A 15,569-nucleotide genomic window follows, 5' to 3' on the forward strand; every position below is an offset into this window, starting at 1 on the left:
GGCCTCCTCCACGTCTCCTGATGTACTGGCCAGTCTCCTGGTAGCGCCTCCATGCTCTGGACACTACACTGACAGACACAGCAAACCTTCTTGCCACAGCTCGCATTGATGTGCCATCCTGGATGAGCTGCACTACCTGAGCCACTTGTGTGGGTTGTAGACTCCGTCTCATGCTACCACTAGAGTGAAAGCACCGCCAGCATTCAAAAGTGACCAAAACATCAGCCAGGAAGCATAGGAACTGAGAAGTGGTCTGTGGTTATCACCTGCAGAACCACTCCTTTATTGGGGGTGTCTTGCTAATTGCCTATAATTTCCATCTGTTCCACCAGTGTTGCTTCCTAAGTGGACAGTTTGATTTCACAGAAGTGTGATTGACTTGGAGTTACATTGTGTTGTTTAAGTGCTCCCTTTATTTTTTTGAGCAGTGTGTATATATATATATATATATATATATATATGCATGTATGTGTGTGTGAATAACTAGCTTACTAAAATTTACAAAATGGTGAGTAAAGGGTTTGTAAATGCCTTTAAAATAAAGTGTTACCCTAGGGGGTTGTTGGGCCCAGCACATGCAGTGTGGTCCCCTGGTCTTCCTGTCCCAGTGATGCTAGGCTGCTGCAGTCAAGTGTAGTGGGTGTTGGGAGAAAACACAGACACACAGAGAGCGAAAGAGTGATAGAGAGAGACACATGTAACGCCAATTTATTTATATTTTGGCTCTATATTATATATTACCTATATGTAATACTAATTAACCATTATGTATGACAGCCAGGCATTTATACTTGCAATATAAGTAGCTAGGCTTTCATGCGCCAATGGTCATCTATTAGGTATTCATTCAGTAGTCTATCTTCATAATCTAATAAATTAGTTTTTTCATTCACAACTAGGATATTGCTGGGCCCAGCACAGGCAGTGTGGTTCCCTGGTCTTCTGGTGCCAGTGCTGTGGAAAAGGATGCTAGGCTTAGCAGAGAAAGCTCAGAGGTGAGTGCAGTGGAGGTAGGAAGAAAACAAGAGACACAGATCAAATCAAATCTTATTAGTCACATGCATCAAATACAACAGAGATTGCACGTTTGCTAGCAGAATGGAAGGAAGTGGGGATTTATTCGATCGCCTACGAATTCTCAGAAGGCAGCCCGCCCTCCGGCGATTCTGCCAGTCCATGGTGAGTAATCACAGTCCTGATGTCCAGAAGTTATTTTCGGTCATAAGACGGTAGCGGCAACATTATTTACAAAATAAGTCATTTTTATTTATTTACAAACAACGCAAATGAACAAACAAAGAAACAAAATTGGATGGGGGCACGTAAAACATCTGCCTTCTTCTCCGGCGCAATTTTGTACTGTCAGTTCCTTAATATGTTGGCTCTATATGAATGGTTCTGGGAGCACCCTGAGGGCATTGAGAGCATTTCGGGGTTGGATGTATTTTAATTTTGAACAGCGTGTGCGGTGTAAGATAAGATCTATATCATTTTTGTAGTAATTGCTTTTGGTATGTGTCAAGTACAATAAAAATGTATTTTGACAAAATACATTGTAGCTGCAGCAGCCAATGAGAAGACTTGGAGGCGTGGCTTGTTGGGGGCTTTTTGGCCTACCATGAGACAGATTGTATTGTGTTGTGTTCTGTGATACATATTTATTTCCCCCCCCCCCCATATGGGTTCTTTGTTTGGTTGATTCGCGTGGGTTGATTGTTGAGCTTGTTGGACTTGCAAGACTTTGACCATCATGGTTTAATTGAAGGTGTATCCACAAAGCTTGTTGAGCTTGTTCTACAGAGGCTTCTAGTTGTAACTTTACCTCCTCAACAGGACTCTGCAAGAGTCAGTGAAAAAGTTTGCGATGACATTTTGTTCTGCAGACTGATCCGAGAAATAAGGTCTGCCAGACAGCACATACATTTTGCCCATTAGCACATAGCCCATTAGCCCCGGCCATGAGACCCCATGTGGATGGCAACACTAGGCTAAACTGATTATACACACACTGGAAACACGGTGCAAGTCGCCTAGCGATGGACCCCGTTCGTCATGTTGTGAATGCAAATTGGCCAGTTATTTTCCCCTGATGAAGATGATTGAAGTTCGACCGTCGGGATGATTCAATTTAGGTTCACAGAGTAGAGCCTTGGAAACTGGAGGTGAGGCTAGAGATGGAACTAAAGTGGATTAGCACGGCGTAACCCTCAAAAACCTGCCTAAATGTCCACACTGCCGTATGAAAAGACCACACCGTGAGTTTTTCATTACTCTTCAGCTCAAAATCGCTCAATTGATACTGCTTGAGAGGTCTCGGGCCAAAGTTGTCATCGGAACAGCTGTCAAACTGACATGAAGTGTTGGCGGTATTGTGTAAGATCCTATCATGTTTGCCCCAAGAGCATTAGGTGTACCCGCTGATGTCATAGGCCTCTTGAGCAATCTCTATAAGAAAAACCCAACGTATTGGAAATGCAATGAAAGCAGTCAGAGCAATATGTAACACAACATCCATCTTGAACTGCAGCGGCCTTCACCATTCATAGCAGTTAGTCTTACGGATGTAAACAATAGGAATTACCGCCCTGTACATCTTACTGTCGGGTTCAGACCGTGTGTCACATCTGTTCATTTAGATAGACTGTAGGCCTTCTGAGAATCGATGTAACTGTTTACTGCCTCATCCCTTGTGCTTACGTCCTGTTCTCATACAATTGAGCTCATTGATAGCAATCCATTTCATTCCATTCATTTTCTCGGCACAAATTACAATCTATATCGTCATCCTGCCGTCTATGAGGACAATGTATTATAGCACTCCCTGCGCTTGAAAATCAGCTCTCTGTCTCCCATCGTGTTCATTACAAACAGGTGATATTGGGGCATCGTGTTATTTAATGGACTAGATTAAGAGCCCCTGACACCGGGGCTACTGCAGTCTGCACTTGGGTCTTACCTTGCTTCCTGATAGACATGGTATATTGCTGATGGATGGCTATACCTCCAAGAAGTCTAAATAAACAGACACTTGAACAATGATATGGCTAACAAACATTATTAAAAGTTATTTTTTCACAAAATCTACATGACAGCTCTCCAAGAACAGGGTTGGAGAGCCCTGGATTAGTCAGATTGACACAATTGTGGCTAAATTACAAGGAAACTTAGTTAACTTGTTTGTGGTTTGCAGCATCTGCCTGACTGGCCTGCCCTGAAGGTGCAGAAGAGCTCCCCTTTTACAGACTGTGGCCATATCTGAGAGGTGTTTCAGAATACCACTTTATATTACAATGTCCAGGCTTGTGTTAGCCAAGGCTTCTACTCTAGCCTGTTTGTTTAGGGGGATTTCATAAGTCTTCTGGGAATTCTTTGATTTTAAAATGAGACAATGGGGCTTCTTGCTCGCAAGTTGACATTGACTTTAAAATGAGGTCAACAACCACGTGTACTTGCTTGAGTGGTTTGCAAGCCAGTCAGAGGAATTTGCCAGAGCCTATGGGCTCTAATGCATGTTATAATTGCCTTGAAGTGCTGAAGCTCTCAGTATGCCCCATGTATTCATCACTTCAATGGTTTGTGTCATTATTTAACCATCTGCGTATTAGTACCAAGGGCTTTGGCTATAAGGAGGCTTGGCAGACTAACTTAATTTGAGGCCACGTGAGGTCTTGAACCATAATGGTGGCAACAGAACAAGAGGCGCAATTACCTGCGGCACGGCCCGATATGGATCAACTCCATGGTTTCCCTTTGTTAAAGCCTCATTGTCTCCTGATTATTGCATTTCCTGTCAGTAGCCTACGGAGGAACCGTGCAGACTCAGCAGTGGCTTTCACATCAGTACCGGTCCATAGAGGCACATTCAGAGCAGAATGGGAAATTATAAAAAAAAAAATGGGTGTTAAATAAAAACAGACAATATTATATATCATTTGACTTTGCAAACTTCTATGTTGTAGGCTATTTAGATTACAAACACCCAATGTCAACTTTCAGATCTTATGTGGCAGGGCGGGCAAACTATCCCAGATTACATGGGGAAAACAAGCATTTGACATCTGCTGAACACGTGTGACAAATCAAATTTGATTTGAAACAACAGCCGTGAGCTGCTCAGTGACACGGGCCTACTGGATGTGGCCTGCCAAAGTTATACAGCTGCACCATTGAGAGCATCTTGACTGGCTACATCACCGCTTGGCATTTGACCAAAAAGCACTAAAGAGGGTAATGCGTATGGCCCAGTACATCACTGGGGCTGAGCTCCCTGCCATCCAGGACCTCTATACCAGGCGGTGTCAGAGAAAGGCCCCTAAAAATTGCCAAAGACTTCAGGTCATAGACTGTTCTCTCTGCTACCGCACAGCAAGCGGTACCGATTCACCAAGTCTGGAACCAACAGGACCTTGAAAAGCTTCTACCCCCAAGCCATAAGACTGCTAAATAGTTAGTCCGGGTAGCTATTTAACCATTTTTGAAGCATCACATGCGCTTCTGCTACTGTTTACGATCTGTCACTTTATTCCTGGTTATATGCACATATCTACCTCAATTACCTCGTACCCCTGCACATTGACTCAGTACTGGTACCCATTGTATAGAGCCAAGTTATTGTTACTCATTGTGTATCTGTTATTACTTTTCTATTATTTCACCATTTTCCTTCTCTGCATTGTTAGGAAGGGCCCCGTAAGTAAGCATTTCACTGTTAGTCCACACCTGTTGTCGGCGACGCATATGACGAATATAATATGATTTGATTTAGATGACGGTTGCCTCAACGCAGCCCTTAGCTGCTTTAAAAAACTAATCCGATTGCATGCTGATAACTTGCAACAGGTAGTTTACCTCAGGCATATCTTCTGGATGATATTAGCCGTGACGTTGTCGTACTAAGAGTCTGAGTTTCAATGCGTGTGTTTGAACTGGAAATGGATGAGAAATAATTCATCGTTAAGGCATAGACTTTCTCCCTCGAGGCAATGAGGGGGGTTTCATTAATCTGGCCCGGGGTACACCGGGCTATGGCCTGTCGCGTCATCAGGCGAAAGCAGGGGAAGAGGTGCGCATTTCTAAAATCAAACAGTAATCTGCCCTCACGTCCGGAGAGCTACTGGGAGCTGCAGGCTTTTGATCAAGAACTGCTCAAAAACAGAGACAGTTTATCAAGGTCTGGTTGAGCAGCTCATTACTAAAATGTGGTTTGTTAGAGGGGGACTGGAATTAAATACCTGCACACCCATTAGCTCTCCTGGAGGAGGGTTTACTACCCTTGATGTAAAACATTGCAACATTACAATCAAATTAGTTTTATGCCTTTCAAAATAATTTGGCTCATTCAATATATCAAATGGCTATGGTAGGCTACAAATATTTTTATTCAACTGAAGCATGCCCACACATTTTCAGGAAATGTATATTTTCTAGTTTAGTCATCTTTATCTTAGAAGTGTTTATTTTGCAGGCTGACTAGCATCTATTGACTTGCAATGTCCAATACACTGGAAGTATCTACAGTGCCTTTGGAAAGTATTCAGACCCCTTGACCTTTTCCACATTTTGTTACGTTACAACTTTATTCTAAAATGTATAAAGTTTTTTTCCTCATCAATCTACACAAAATACCCCACAATGACAAAGCAAAAAACATTTTTATTTCTGCTAATTTATTACAAATAAACTGAAATATCACATTCACATAAGTATTCAGACCCTTTACTCAGTACTTGCTGAAACACCTTTTGGCAGCGATTACAGCCTCGAGTCTTCTTGGGTATGACGCTACAAGCTTGGCACACCAGTATTTTTTGAGTTTCTCCCATTGTTCTCTGCAGATCCTCTCAATCTCTGTCAGGTTGGATGGGTAGCATTGTCTCTCCTGAGATGTTCAATTCAGTTCAAGTCTGGGCTCTGGCTGGGCCACTCAAGGACATTCAGAGACTTGTCCCGAAGCCACTCCTACGTTGTCTTGGCTGTGTGCTTAAGATCGCTGTCCTGTTGAAAGGTGAACCTTCGCCCCAGTCTGAGGTCCTGAGTACTCTGGAGCATGTTTTCATCAATGATCCCTCTGTACTTTGCTCCGTTCATCTGCCTCGATCCTGACTAGTCTCCCAGTCCCTGCTGCTGAAAAACATCCCCACAGCATGATGCTGCCACCACCATGCTTCATGGTAGGGATGGTGCCAGACTTCCTCCAGGCGTGACGCTTGGAATTCAGGCCAAAAGAGTTCAATCTTGGTTCAATCAGACCAGAGAATTTGTGTCAAGTCTTTAGGTGCCTTTTGGAAAACTCCAAGCGGGCTGTCATGTGCATTTTACTGAGGAGTGGCTTCTGTCTGGCCAGTCTACCTTAAAGGGCTGATTGGTGGAGTTCTGCAGAGATGGTTGTCCTTCTGGAAAGGTCATCCATCTCCACAGAGGAACTCTAGAGCTCTGTCAAAGTCACAATCGGTTTCTTGGTCACCTCCCTGACCAAGGCCCTTCTTCCCCGATTGCTTAGTTTGGCCGGGCGGCCAGCTCTAGGATGAGTCTTGGTGGTTCAAACTTCTTCCATTTAAGAATGATGGCCATTGTGTTCTTGTGGACCTTCAATGCTGCAGACATTTTTTGGTACCATTCCCCAGATCTGTGCCTCGACACAATCCTGTCTCAGAGCTCTACGGACAATTTATTCGACCTCATGGTCGTAAAAGTGATATGTTTTTTATGATTAATATATTTGCAACAATTTCTAAAAACCTGTTTTCACTTTGTCCTTATGGGGTATTGTGTGTAGATTTCTGAGGATTTTTTGTTATTTAATCCATTTTTAGAATGTACAAAACAAGTTTTGAGGGCCCATATTCAAAAAGAAAGGCTACATCCAATGTTTTTTCCTAAAATTCATGTCCACCGCGATGGAACCGAAACCCAACTAATACAATGGTGAAGTGAATGCTTAGTTTAGTCAAAAATAATTGTGTAAATTAATCATATGAATCATTCAAAAAAAGTAAATAAACTTTTTATGACCTTATTCATGAGTATTGGTGGAACGTTTTTTGGAACATGATGAAAACATTAATACATGCTAATAATAGCTAAACAGTTAACTAGAGGTTACAATATATGTTTTGAATTGGCTACCTAGTTCATCTGTTCTCTATCATATTTTATAGGCCAGGCCAACCTGCTGCTGTAATGTCCGACTCGCTCTCTCTCCTTGAACAACTGCCCACTAGTCTGGCACTATGCAAGTGATGTGCTCAAATAGATGCACTAGTGTTATTCTGATCCTGGCTGATATGTTGCATTTTATTTGATTAAATATTTTAAAACCGTGGCTAAATAAAATATATTATGAGAAATTATGAAATTCATTTCCATTACTTTTCAGATTCGATCATTTTCCAAAACTTTTCCAGGCCTGGGAAACGCCATTTTAAAATTCCATGACTTTTCCAGGATTTTCATGATGCAAGAACCCTGCATCAGACAGAACTGGGCTCCTGGCTCATGCCTGGAAGCCAGTGTAAAACACACCTACATGGGCGCCCAGGCGAGATTAATAGAACACGCTTAACCCTTAATGTATTTGTCAGGGTTACGCCCCCTCTCTGTCATTAGCGCATTTCATATAATGTCCCCCTCCCTCGCTCTCTTGAAACTGTCCACAGAATATGCGCTCCGTCAAAGGAGTCCACAGCATGCTCGTCTTGTTGCGCGCCTACCTCTTTGTGATCTCCAATCAGTTAGTTAGCGGCTTGTTGTGTAGCTTCCTAAATATGTCTATGTACAATACAATAAATATGCGTTGATATCACAGACAAAATGCTGTAACTTGAAAAAGGGAATTATGTAATGTTAAAACTTCTTACGGCTCAGATCCCGTTAACGGGATCGACTTGACAACAGCCAGTGAAAGTGCAGGGCGCCAAATTCAAACAACAGAAATCTCATAATTAAAATTCCTCAAACATACAAGTATTTTACACCATTTTAAAGATAAACTTGTTGTTAATCCCACCACAGTGTCCGATTTCAAAAAGGCTTTACGATGAAAGCACACGATCGGATTATGTTAGGTCAGTACCTAGTCACAGAAAAAAACAACCATTTTTCCAGCCAAAGAGAGGAGTCACAAAAAGCAGAAATATAGATAAAATGAATCACTAACCTTTGATGATCTTCATCATATGACACTCATAGGACTTCATGTTACACAATACATGTATGTTTTTTTCGATAACGTTCATATTTATATGCAAAAATCTTAGTTTACATTGGCGCGTTATGTTCAGTAATGTTTTGCCTCCAAAACATCCGGTGATTTTGCAGAGAGCCACATCAATTTACAGAAATACTCATAATAAACATTGATAAAAGATGTGTTTTACATGGAACTTTAGATAAACTTCTCCTTAATGCAACCGCTGTGTCAGATTTAAAAAAAACTTTACGGAAAAAGCACACCATGCAATAAACTGAGTACAGCGCTCAGACACAAAAACAAGCCATAAAGGTACCCGCCATGTTGTGGAATCAACAGAAGTCAGAAATAGCATTATAAATATTCACTTACCTTTGATGATCTTCATCAGAATGCACTCCCAGGAATCCCAGTTCCACAAAAAATATTTGTTTTGTTCGATAACGTCCATAATTTATGTCCAAATACCTCCTTTTTTGTTCACACGTTTAATTCCAAAATCCAAATTGATGACACGCAGGCCAGATGAAAAGTTCCATTACAGTTCGTAGAAACATGTCAAACGATGTATAGAATCTATCTTTAGGATGTTTTTAACATACATCTTCAATAATGTTTCAACCGGACAATTCCTCTGTCTGTAGAAATGCGATGGAACGCACGGGGGCGCGCCAGAGTGAGCTTGTGGCACTCTGCCAGAGCCCTGACTCAATCAGCTCTTATTCCCTCATCCTTCACAGTAGAAACATCAAACAAGGTTCTAAAGACTGCTGACATCTAGTGGAAGCCTTGGGGAGTGCAATATGACCCCATAGACACTGTATTTTGGATCGGCAAACGTACAAACCTCAGATTTCTCACTTCCTGGTTGGGTTTTTTTCCCAGGTTGCCGCCTCCCATATGAGTTCTGTTATACTCACAGACATTATTCAAACAGTTTTAGAAACTTCAGAGTGTTTTCTATCCAAATCTACTAATAATATGCATATCTTAGCTACTGGGACTGAGTAGCAGGCAGTTTACTCTGGGCACCTTATTCATCCAAGCTACTCAATACTGCCCCCAGTCATAAGAAGCTAAATTCATGTTAAAAGACTGATGTATTTGGTATTTTATTAGGATCCCCATTAGCTGTTGCAAAAGCAGCAGCTACTCTTCCTGGGGACCACACAAAACATAATACAGAACATAATTAGACAAGAACAGCTCAAGAACAGAACTACATACAGAACTACTGATAAGTTGCTAAGAACCATTCAAAATAACTGTATTTGACAAAAACTGGTACAACCAAATTCCCATGTAGTCTATATAAAAGGGCACTTAATTTAATATCATAATATAAATTCAATATGACTACACAATGTCTACTTAAAATATTAAAGCAACGCAAAAGGTCCTCATTTCGTGGAATGACCCAAGTAGCTTACCCCCGGGATATCTTTTGGTGTCTTGCTTGTTTGAACTGGAAATGGATCCGAAATCATTTATAAGGCATAGTCTTTCTCCCTTGAGGCAATGTTTATTTCTATCAGGGTAATACTGTCATTCAGAGCGCTTCATCATCTCCGCCTCCCTCTCGAAACTGGCCACACATAAGATGCGCTCCTTTCAAGACAGGAGTCCACAGCGTGCGCTGTGCTCTTCTCTTGTTGCGCTTGTCTTGTTGCGCACATTCCTCGTAGAAAAGAAGCGGGGGAGTTTTGCCAATATATATCACCGTTCAGTTAGTCAGCGGCTTGTTGTCTAGTTTCCTAGATATGTCTACTACTTGACGTGCGATACAATAACATGTATTGATATCTAGGACATGTGGTGATTTAAAAAAAAATATGCTGCAACTTGAATATAGGGAATTATTTCATGTTAATTTGAAAATACTAATAAGCTGATGAGAACCTTTCAAAAGAATGTTTTGACAAAAAGGGGTACCATCTGAAGTATAACGAATGCGTCTGTTGCGGATCAAGGTGAGTGGATTATTCTATAGCAGCTACTTGCTGATGGGAAAATACGATGTTTAGTTAATAATTCAATCAAATGTATAGCCTATTTAATGCTATATATTTTTTGTAGGCTACAACTATAATCTTGATATCACATCTACAGCATCCCTAACTTGTAATCTAAGATACACAACAATTCGGAATAGCTTTTTTTTTGGGGGGGGGGGGGGGGGATCAGTATCTTGAAAGATTTCTTATGTCATATTTTCTAACCTTCTGTAGGTTGTAGAATGCAATTGAAGTAGGAACGTCGTAAAATGCCTATGACGTGAGACATGAATTCCTCATAATCATTTGAAAAAATAAAAATCGTATAGAATGCACTAAGATGTTGTGAATGATTTCTAACGTAGACTTAGTCTATTTCTTGGTATACCATGCAGGATGCCAGTATATCAACTCCTTATCATTACTCTTCATTCTGATTCAGTTGTCACAGGAAGCAATATGAATGTTTGGTATGAGTTCCAAGTAATGTGCTATGATGGGAATGGGAACAAGTGACAATTCAATTTGTCGGCCAAGAAGTATTCATGCAGGACTGTTTATTAAAATCCCACGTTCACTCCTATAGGTCATAAGAACAAATTCTTATTTACAGACACCAGGACATGCTGCTCATTTATACCCCTTACACTCGGGAAATGGGCCCACGTGGATAGGGCAACATATGAAATGTTTCTAACAAAAATAACTATAAAAAGCTTGCTTATGCATATGACCAAGGTAGCAATTGAAAGATAACACGTTGGAGATTATGGCAAAATTATCCGACCAAAAAGGTGAGGTCACAACAGTTCACGTGACACAAGACTGAATCCAAATATTACACTTTGGATTTTATGTGCATTTTAACTTCACTGTACTTTTCACAGCATTTGTCAATAGCAAAATCTGAAAGTACTCTGGATACATTCAGTAACATAATAAGAACATTCAGTGCATTAAACGATTACAAGGGTTTGAGTGAGAGTTTTAACTGGTGTCTGCAAGTGGCCACACACCACTTCAAACTGTGCACAGCTCCTAGTTAATTTCAAGGCACTTGACTCAAGGAAAGAGCCTTCAACTATGAGATGCTTTTTTTGAGCTCTCCTAGCTTTGCCACTGAGGAACTGAAGCAAGCACACATGTAGTTTTTTTTGTTTGGAACACAGACCTGTGCCCCCCACCATCAGATGGGCATAATTTGAAAGCTTGCTCTTCACAATACAACAAACATAGGCTCATTCTCTTCAGGCCAATCCAGGGTTAAACGCATATCATCCTTGTAACTGTGGATTGAACATAGCCATCATAAAACGTTGATTCTGTAAATGACACGAGTTCTCAAATATGGAAATGTGAACTGCACATATGGATTCATGGGTGTGGTTTGCTTGTATGACATCATGGGTATTTATTATAATCCTCAAAGTCTCGTCTTTCATAACACATCGACTCCTCTCAATTTACAGCATTTCCCTCACTCAGAGAACAACAAATGTGCAAAAGTAGCCCAATTAGGACGAGGGCATCTTCTTGTCGCACGCTGAAGTTTATAACGGCTGTCAGTCAAAACCCATACAGCACTGTGAAGCGGAAATCCTGAGCTCTGACGTCATGTATAGCATGTTACTGTACAGTCACTGCATCCCAATTTAGACACTTATCAATGATAGGCTACACTATGATTACCACAAACAAGACATGATATCGGAACAATAAGAGTGACAAATACTGGAACAGGCTACTACTACCTTCGGGTTTTCACTGAGATTTGTTTTATGATTTTTCATATGTTTCCATGCAGGCTATACATAATTTGATAGTCCATTTACATCTACACTCAATGACCAAAAGTATGTAGACACCTGCTTGTCGAACATCTCATTCCAAAATCACGGGCATTAATATGGAGTTGATCCCCCCCTTTGCTGCTATAACAGCATCCACTCTTCTGTGAAGGCTTTTCACTAGATGCTGAAACAATGCTGTGGGGACTTGCTTCCATTCAGCCACAAGAGCATTAGTGAGGTCGGGCACTGATGTTGGGTGATTAGGCCTGGCTTGCAGTCTGTGTTCCCATTAATCGCAAAGGTGTTCGATGTGGTATAGGTCAGGGCTCTGTGCAGGCCAGTCAAGTTCTTCCACACCGATCTTGACAAACAATTTCTGTATGGACCTCGCTTTGTGCAAGGGGGCATTGTCATGCTGAAACAGGAAAGGGCCTTCCCCAAACTGTTGCCACAAAGTTGGAAGCACAGAATCGTCTAGAATGTAATTATATGATGTAGCATTAAGATTTCCCTTCACTGGAACTAAGGGGCCTAGCCAGAAGCATGAAAAACAGCCCCATACCATTATTCCTCCTCCACCAAACTTTACAGTTGGCATTATGCATTGGGGCAGGTAATGTTTTCTTGGCATCCACCAAAACAAGATTAGTCCGCCAGAATGCCCGATGGTGAAACGTGATTCATCACTACAGAGAACGCGTTTCCACTGCTCCAAAGTCCAATAGCGGCATGCTTTACACCACTCCAGCCGACGATTGGCACTGCGAATGCTGATCTTAGGCTTGTGTGAGGCTGCTCGGCCATGGAAACCCATTTCATCAAGCTCCCGACGAACATTTATTGTGCTGGCGTTGCTTCCAGAGGAAGTTTGGAACTCGGTAGTGAGTGTTGCATCCGAGGGAGGACAGATGTTTTTTACGCGCTTCAGTACTCGGCAGTCCCGTTCTGTGAGCTTGTGTCGCCTACCACTTTGCGGCTGAGCCGTTGCTGGTCCTAGATGTTTCCAATTTACAATAACAGTACTTACAGTTGACCGGGGCAGCTCTAGCAGGGCAAAAATGTTTGCAAACTGACTTGTTGGAAAGGTGTCGTTTGTTGAAATTGTTTGTTGAAAGTCACTGAGCTCTTCAGTAAGGCCATTCTACTGCCAATGTTTGTCTATGGAGATTGCAAGCCCGTGTGCTTGATTTTATACACCAGTCAGCAACGGGTGTGGATGAAATAGCCAAATCCCCTAATTTGTCCACATATTTCTATTTATTTATATATATAGTGTATTTAAACATATAGCGGCTGATCATCAAAGTGCAACAGTATGATACAGGATGAGCAATCCCCTGCAGCAGTGTAGGTAATCATATTTACAGCTATATCACCTTTACAGCTACACTAACATGACTGTGTTTTGTTGACCGTGTTAAGGCCCATATAAAGCTGGTAAAAAAAGAGTTACAGTTCATGCCCCTTCTACTTGGAACAAGCTATAAAAGGGCATGAAATTGCAGGAGCTCGTCTCTTTGAATGAATTTAAAGATAGGGTAAAAACTATGGTTTAAAGTGAAGTGGGGGGATATCAATGTTTTCAACCCTAGATGCACCACACCTCCCCAAAGCATCTTGCATGCTCAATGTGTAAATGTATGTTTTTTAAATGCAGTGCTTTGTGTGTTATGTTGTAAATGTATCTGACATTTTGTGTATTGTTATCCAGGTGTCTCTTGTCGAATAGATATTTAATCTTACCTGGTAAAATACAAGGTAAAATATCAAATCTATAAATATATACAGTATTGAGACAAACTAGGTTTGTCAGGTGATCCTTATTACAATGTGCTGTAAAACAACCGAGCGAGAACACTAGTCTCCGGCTGCGAAATTCAACTAGTCTCTGGAGTCCGATGAGTCACTGTGATAGGCCCACCTCATGTCTTTGCCCTGCCCTCGATGTTGCGGGAGATCTTGTATGTATATGTCACAGGTATGCCTCACACGAGGCTAGCAGCTTGTACAAGGGTCAATGACATCATTCACTGCTGTCTAAAATATGAGCAGGCAAGAAGCTTTAAAAATGTTTTTAAACAAATGTACGTCCTCTGTCAAAATGACCTCCCTCCTCTTTGTTGCAGAATCTTTGAGGCCCGGAGGGGAACGATACCAATGGATGCTGAAAGTCAAGTAAACATAACTCCAATGGAGGATTGGGCGAATTCTTCTAGACTTGCTTGTGAATTCTCAAACTGCCGCAACAACTTTCCAGACCTGGAGGACAGCACCAAGCTGGTGGGAGTGCAAGTGATCCTCATCTTGGCTTACAGCACCATCATACTGTTCGGAGTCATCGGGAACTCCCTGGTGATATACGTGGTGTACAAGTTCAAAACTCTGCACACCGTCACCAATTTTTTCATCGTGAACCTGGCTGTGGCGGATCTGCTAGTGAATACTCTATGTCTGCCCTTTACTTTGATCAATACTCTCCATGGGGAGTGGAGGTTTGGCCAGGCATTGTGCTTCATGCTGCCCTTCTCCCAAGGCATGGCCGTGCACGTTTCCACCATCACGCTCAACATCATCGCCCTGGACCGCCACCGGAGCATCGTCTACCACCTGGAGACCAAGATGTCCAAGGAAATGTGCGCCGCTGTCATCATCATGACGTGGGCCATAAGCGCAGTCCTGGCCAGCCCGCTCGCCATCTTCCGGGAGTACGGGACGTTTGACCTTTCGCCCGAGCAGTCCATTCAGGTTTGCACGGAAAAGTGGCCAGGGAGCGGCATGGACGGGACCATCTATAGTATCTCCATGCTCCTGCTCCAGTACTGCCTGCCGCTGGCCATCAACTCCTTCGCCTACATCCGCATCTGGAGTAAGCTGAAGAACCACGTGAGTCCGGCAGGGAGGAACAACCGCCACCAGCGCAAGAGGAAGACCACTAAGATGCTGGTGATCGTGGTGGTGGTGTTTGCAGTGAGCTGGCTGCCTCTCCACGCCTTCCAGCTGGCCATTGACATTGACAACAGTGTCTTGGAAATGAAAGACTTCAAGCTGCTTTTCACCATGTTCCACATCGTGGCCATGTGCTCGACCTTCGTCAACCCCATCCTCTATGGGTGGATGAACAACAACTACCGGACTGCGTTTTTGTCTGTGTGTAAGTGCAGCCAACCTGTCAATTCTGGGTCGAGGAACATCATGAGCAGAAAGACACTGAGGGAAAGAGACATGAGCGATACAGATTTCAAAGCGACTAAAGTCTGAATTCATCATATCAACTCTAATGTCTGTTCTGTGCAACCTACTGTAAGAGTGAATTATGGATAATTTGTCTATTGTCAAAAGGTTCAGTGAAGAACCAAGTGTGTTCAAAATGTGCAAATGATCAATTTCATGCAAGTGCCAAATGCATTGCTGAATTGTGCTATTGACATTTAAGAGCTTTTGAAACTGCTGTTTTGACATGCTTCTTACAACGAACTATTTTGGCCACATGCAAGTGTTGATATTTAAATGCTGATCGTGGGACGAAAATGTTACATTGCCTTTGTGAATGCTACCATAGTAAATTATGTTGATAATTAATGTTCAGGTATTTTTCTT

The 15,569-nt window shown here is 42.1% G+C and overlaps 1 protein-coding gene across 1 annotated transcript; it reads left to right on the forward strand.

Annotated features, from left to right (window-relative positions):
- Positions 1 to 14,126: 14,126 nt before the first annotated feature.
- LOC115146556 (neuropeptide Y receptor type 2-like) lies at positions 14,127 to 15,299 on the forward strand. Its single transcript, XM_029688645.1, has one exon. The coding sequence runs from the start codon at positions 14,130 to 14,132 to the stop codon at positions 15,228 to 15,230; it is 1,101 nt and encodes a 366-aa protein (XP_029544505.1). The 5' UTR covers positions 14,127 to 14,129; the 3' UTR covers positions 15,231 to 15,299.
- Positions 15,300 to 15,569: the final 270 nt, after the last annotated feature.

Source organism: Oncorhynchus nerka, linkage group LG18, assembly GCF_034236695.1.
Source record: "Oncorhynchus nerka isolate Pitt River linkage group LG18, Oner_Uvic_2.0, whole genome shotgun sequence".
Lineage (NCBI taxonomy): Eukaryota > Metazoa > Chordata > Actinopteri > Salmoniformes > Salmonidae > Oncorhynchus > Oncorhynchus nerka.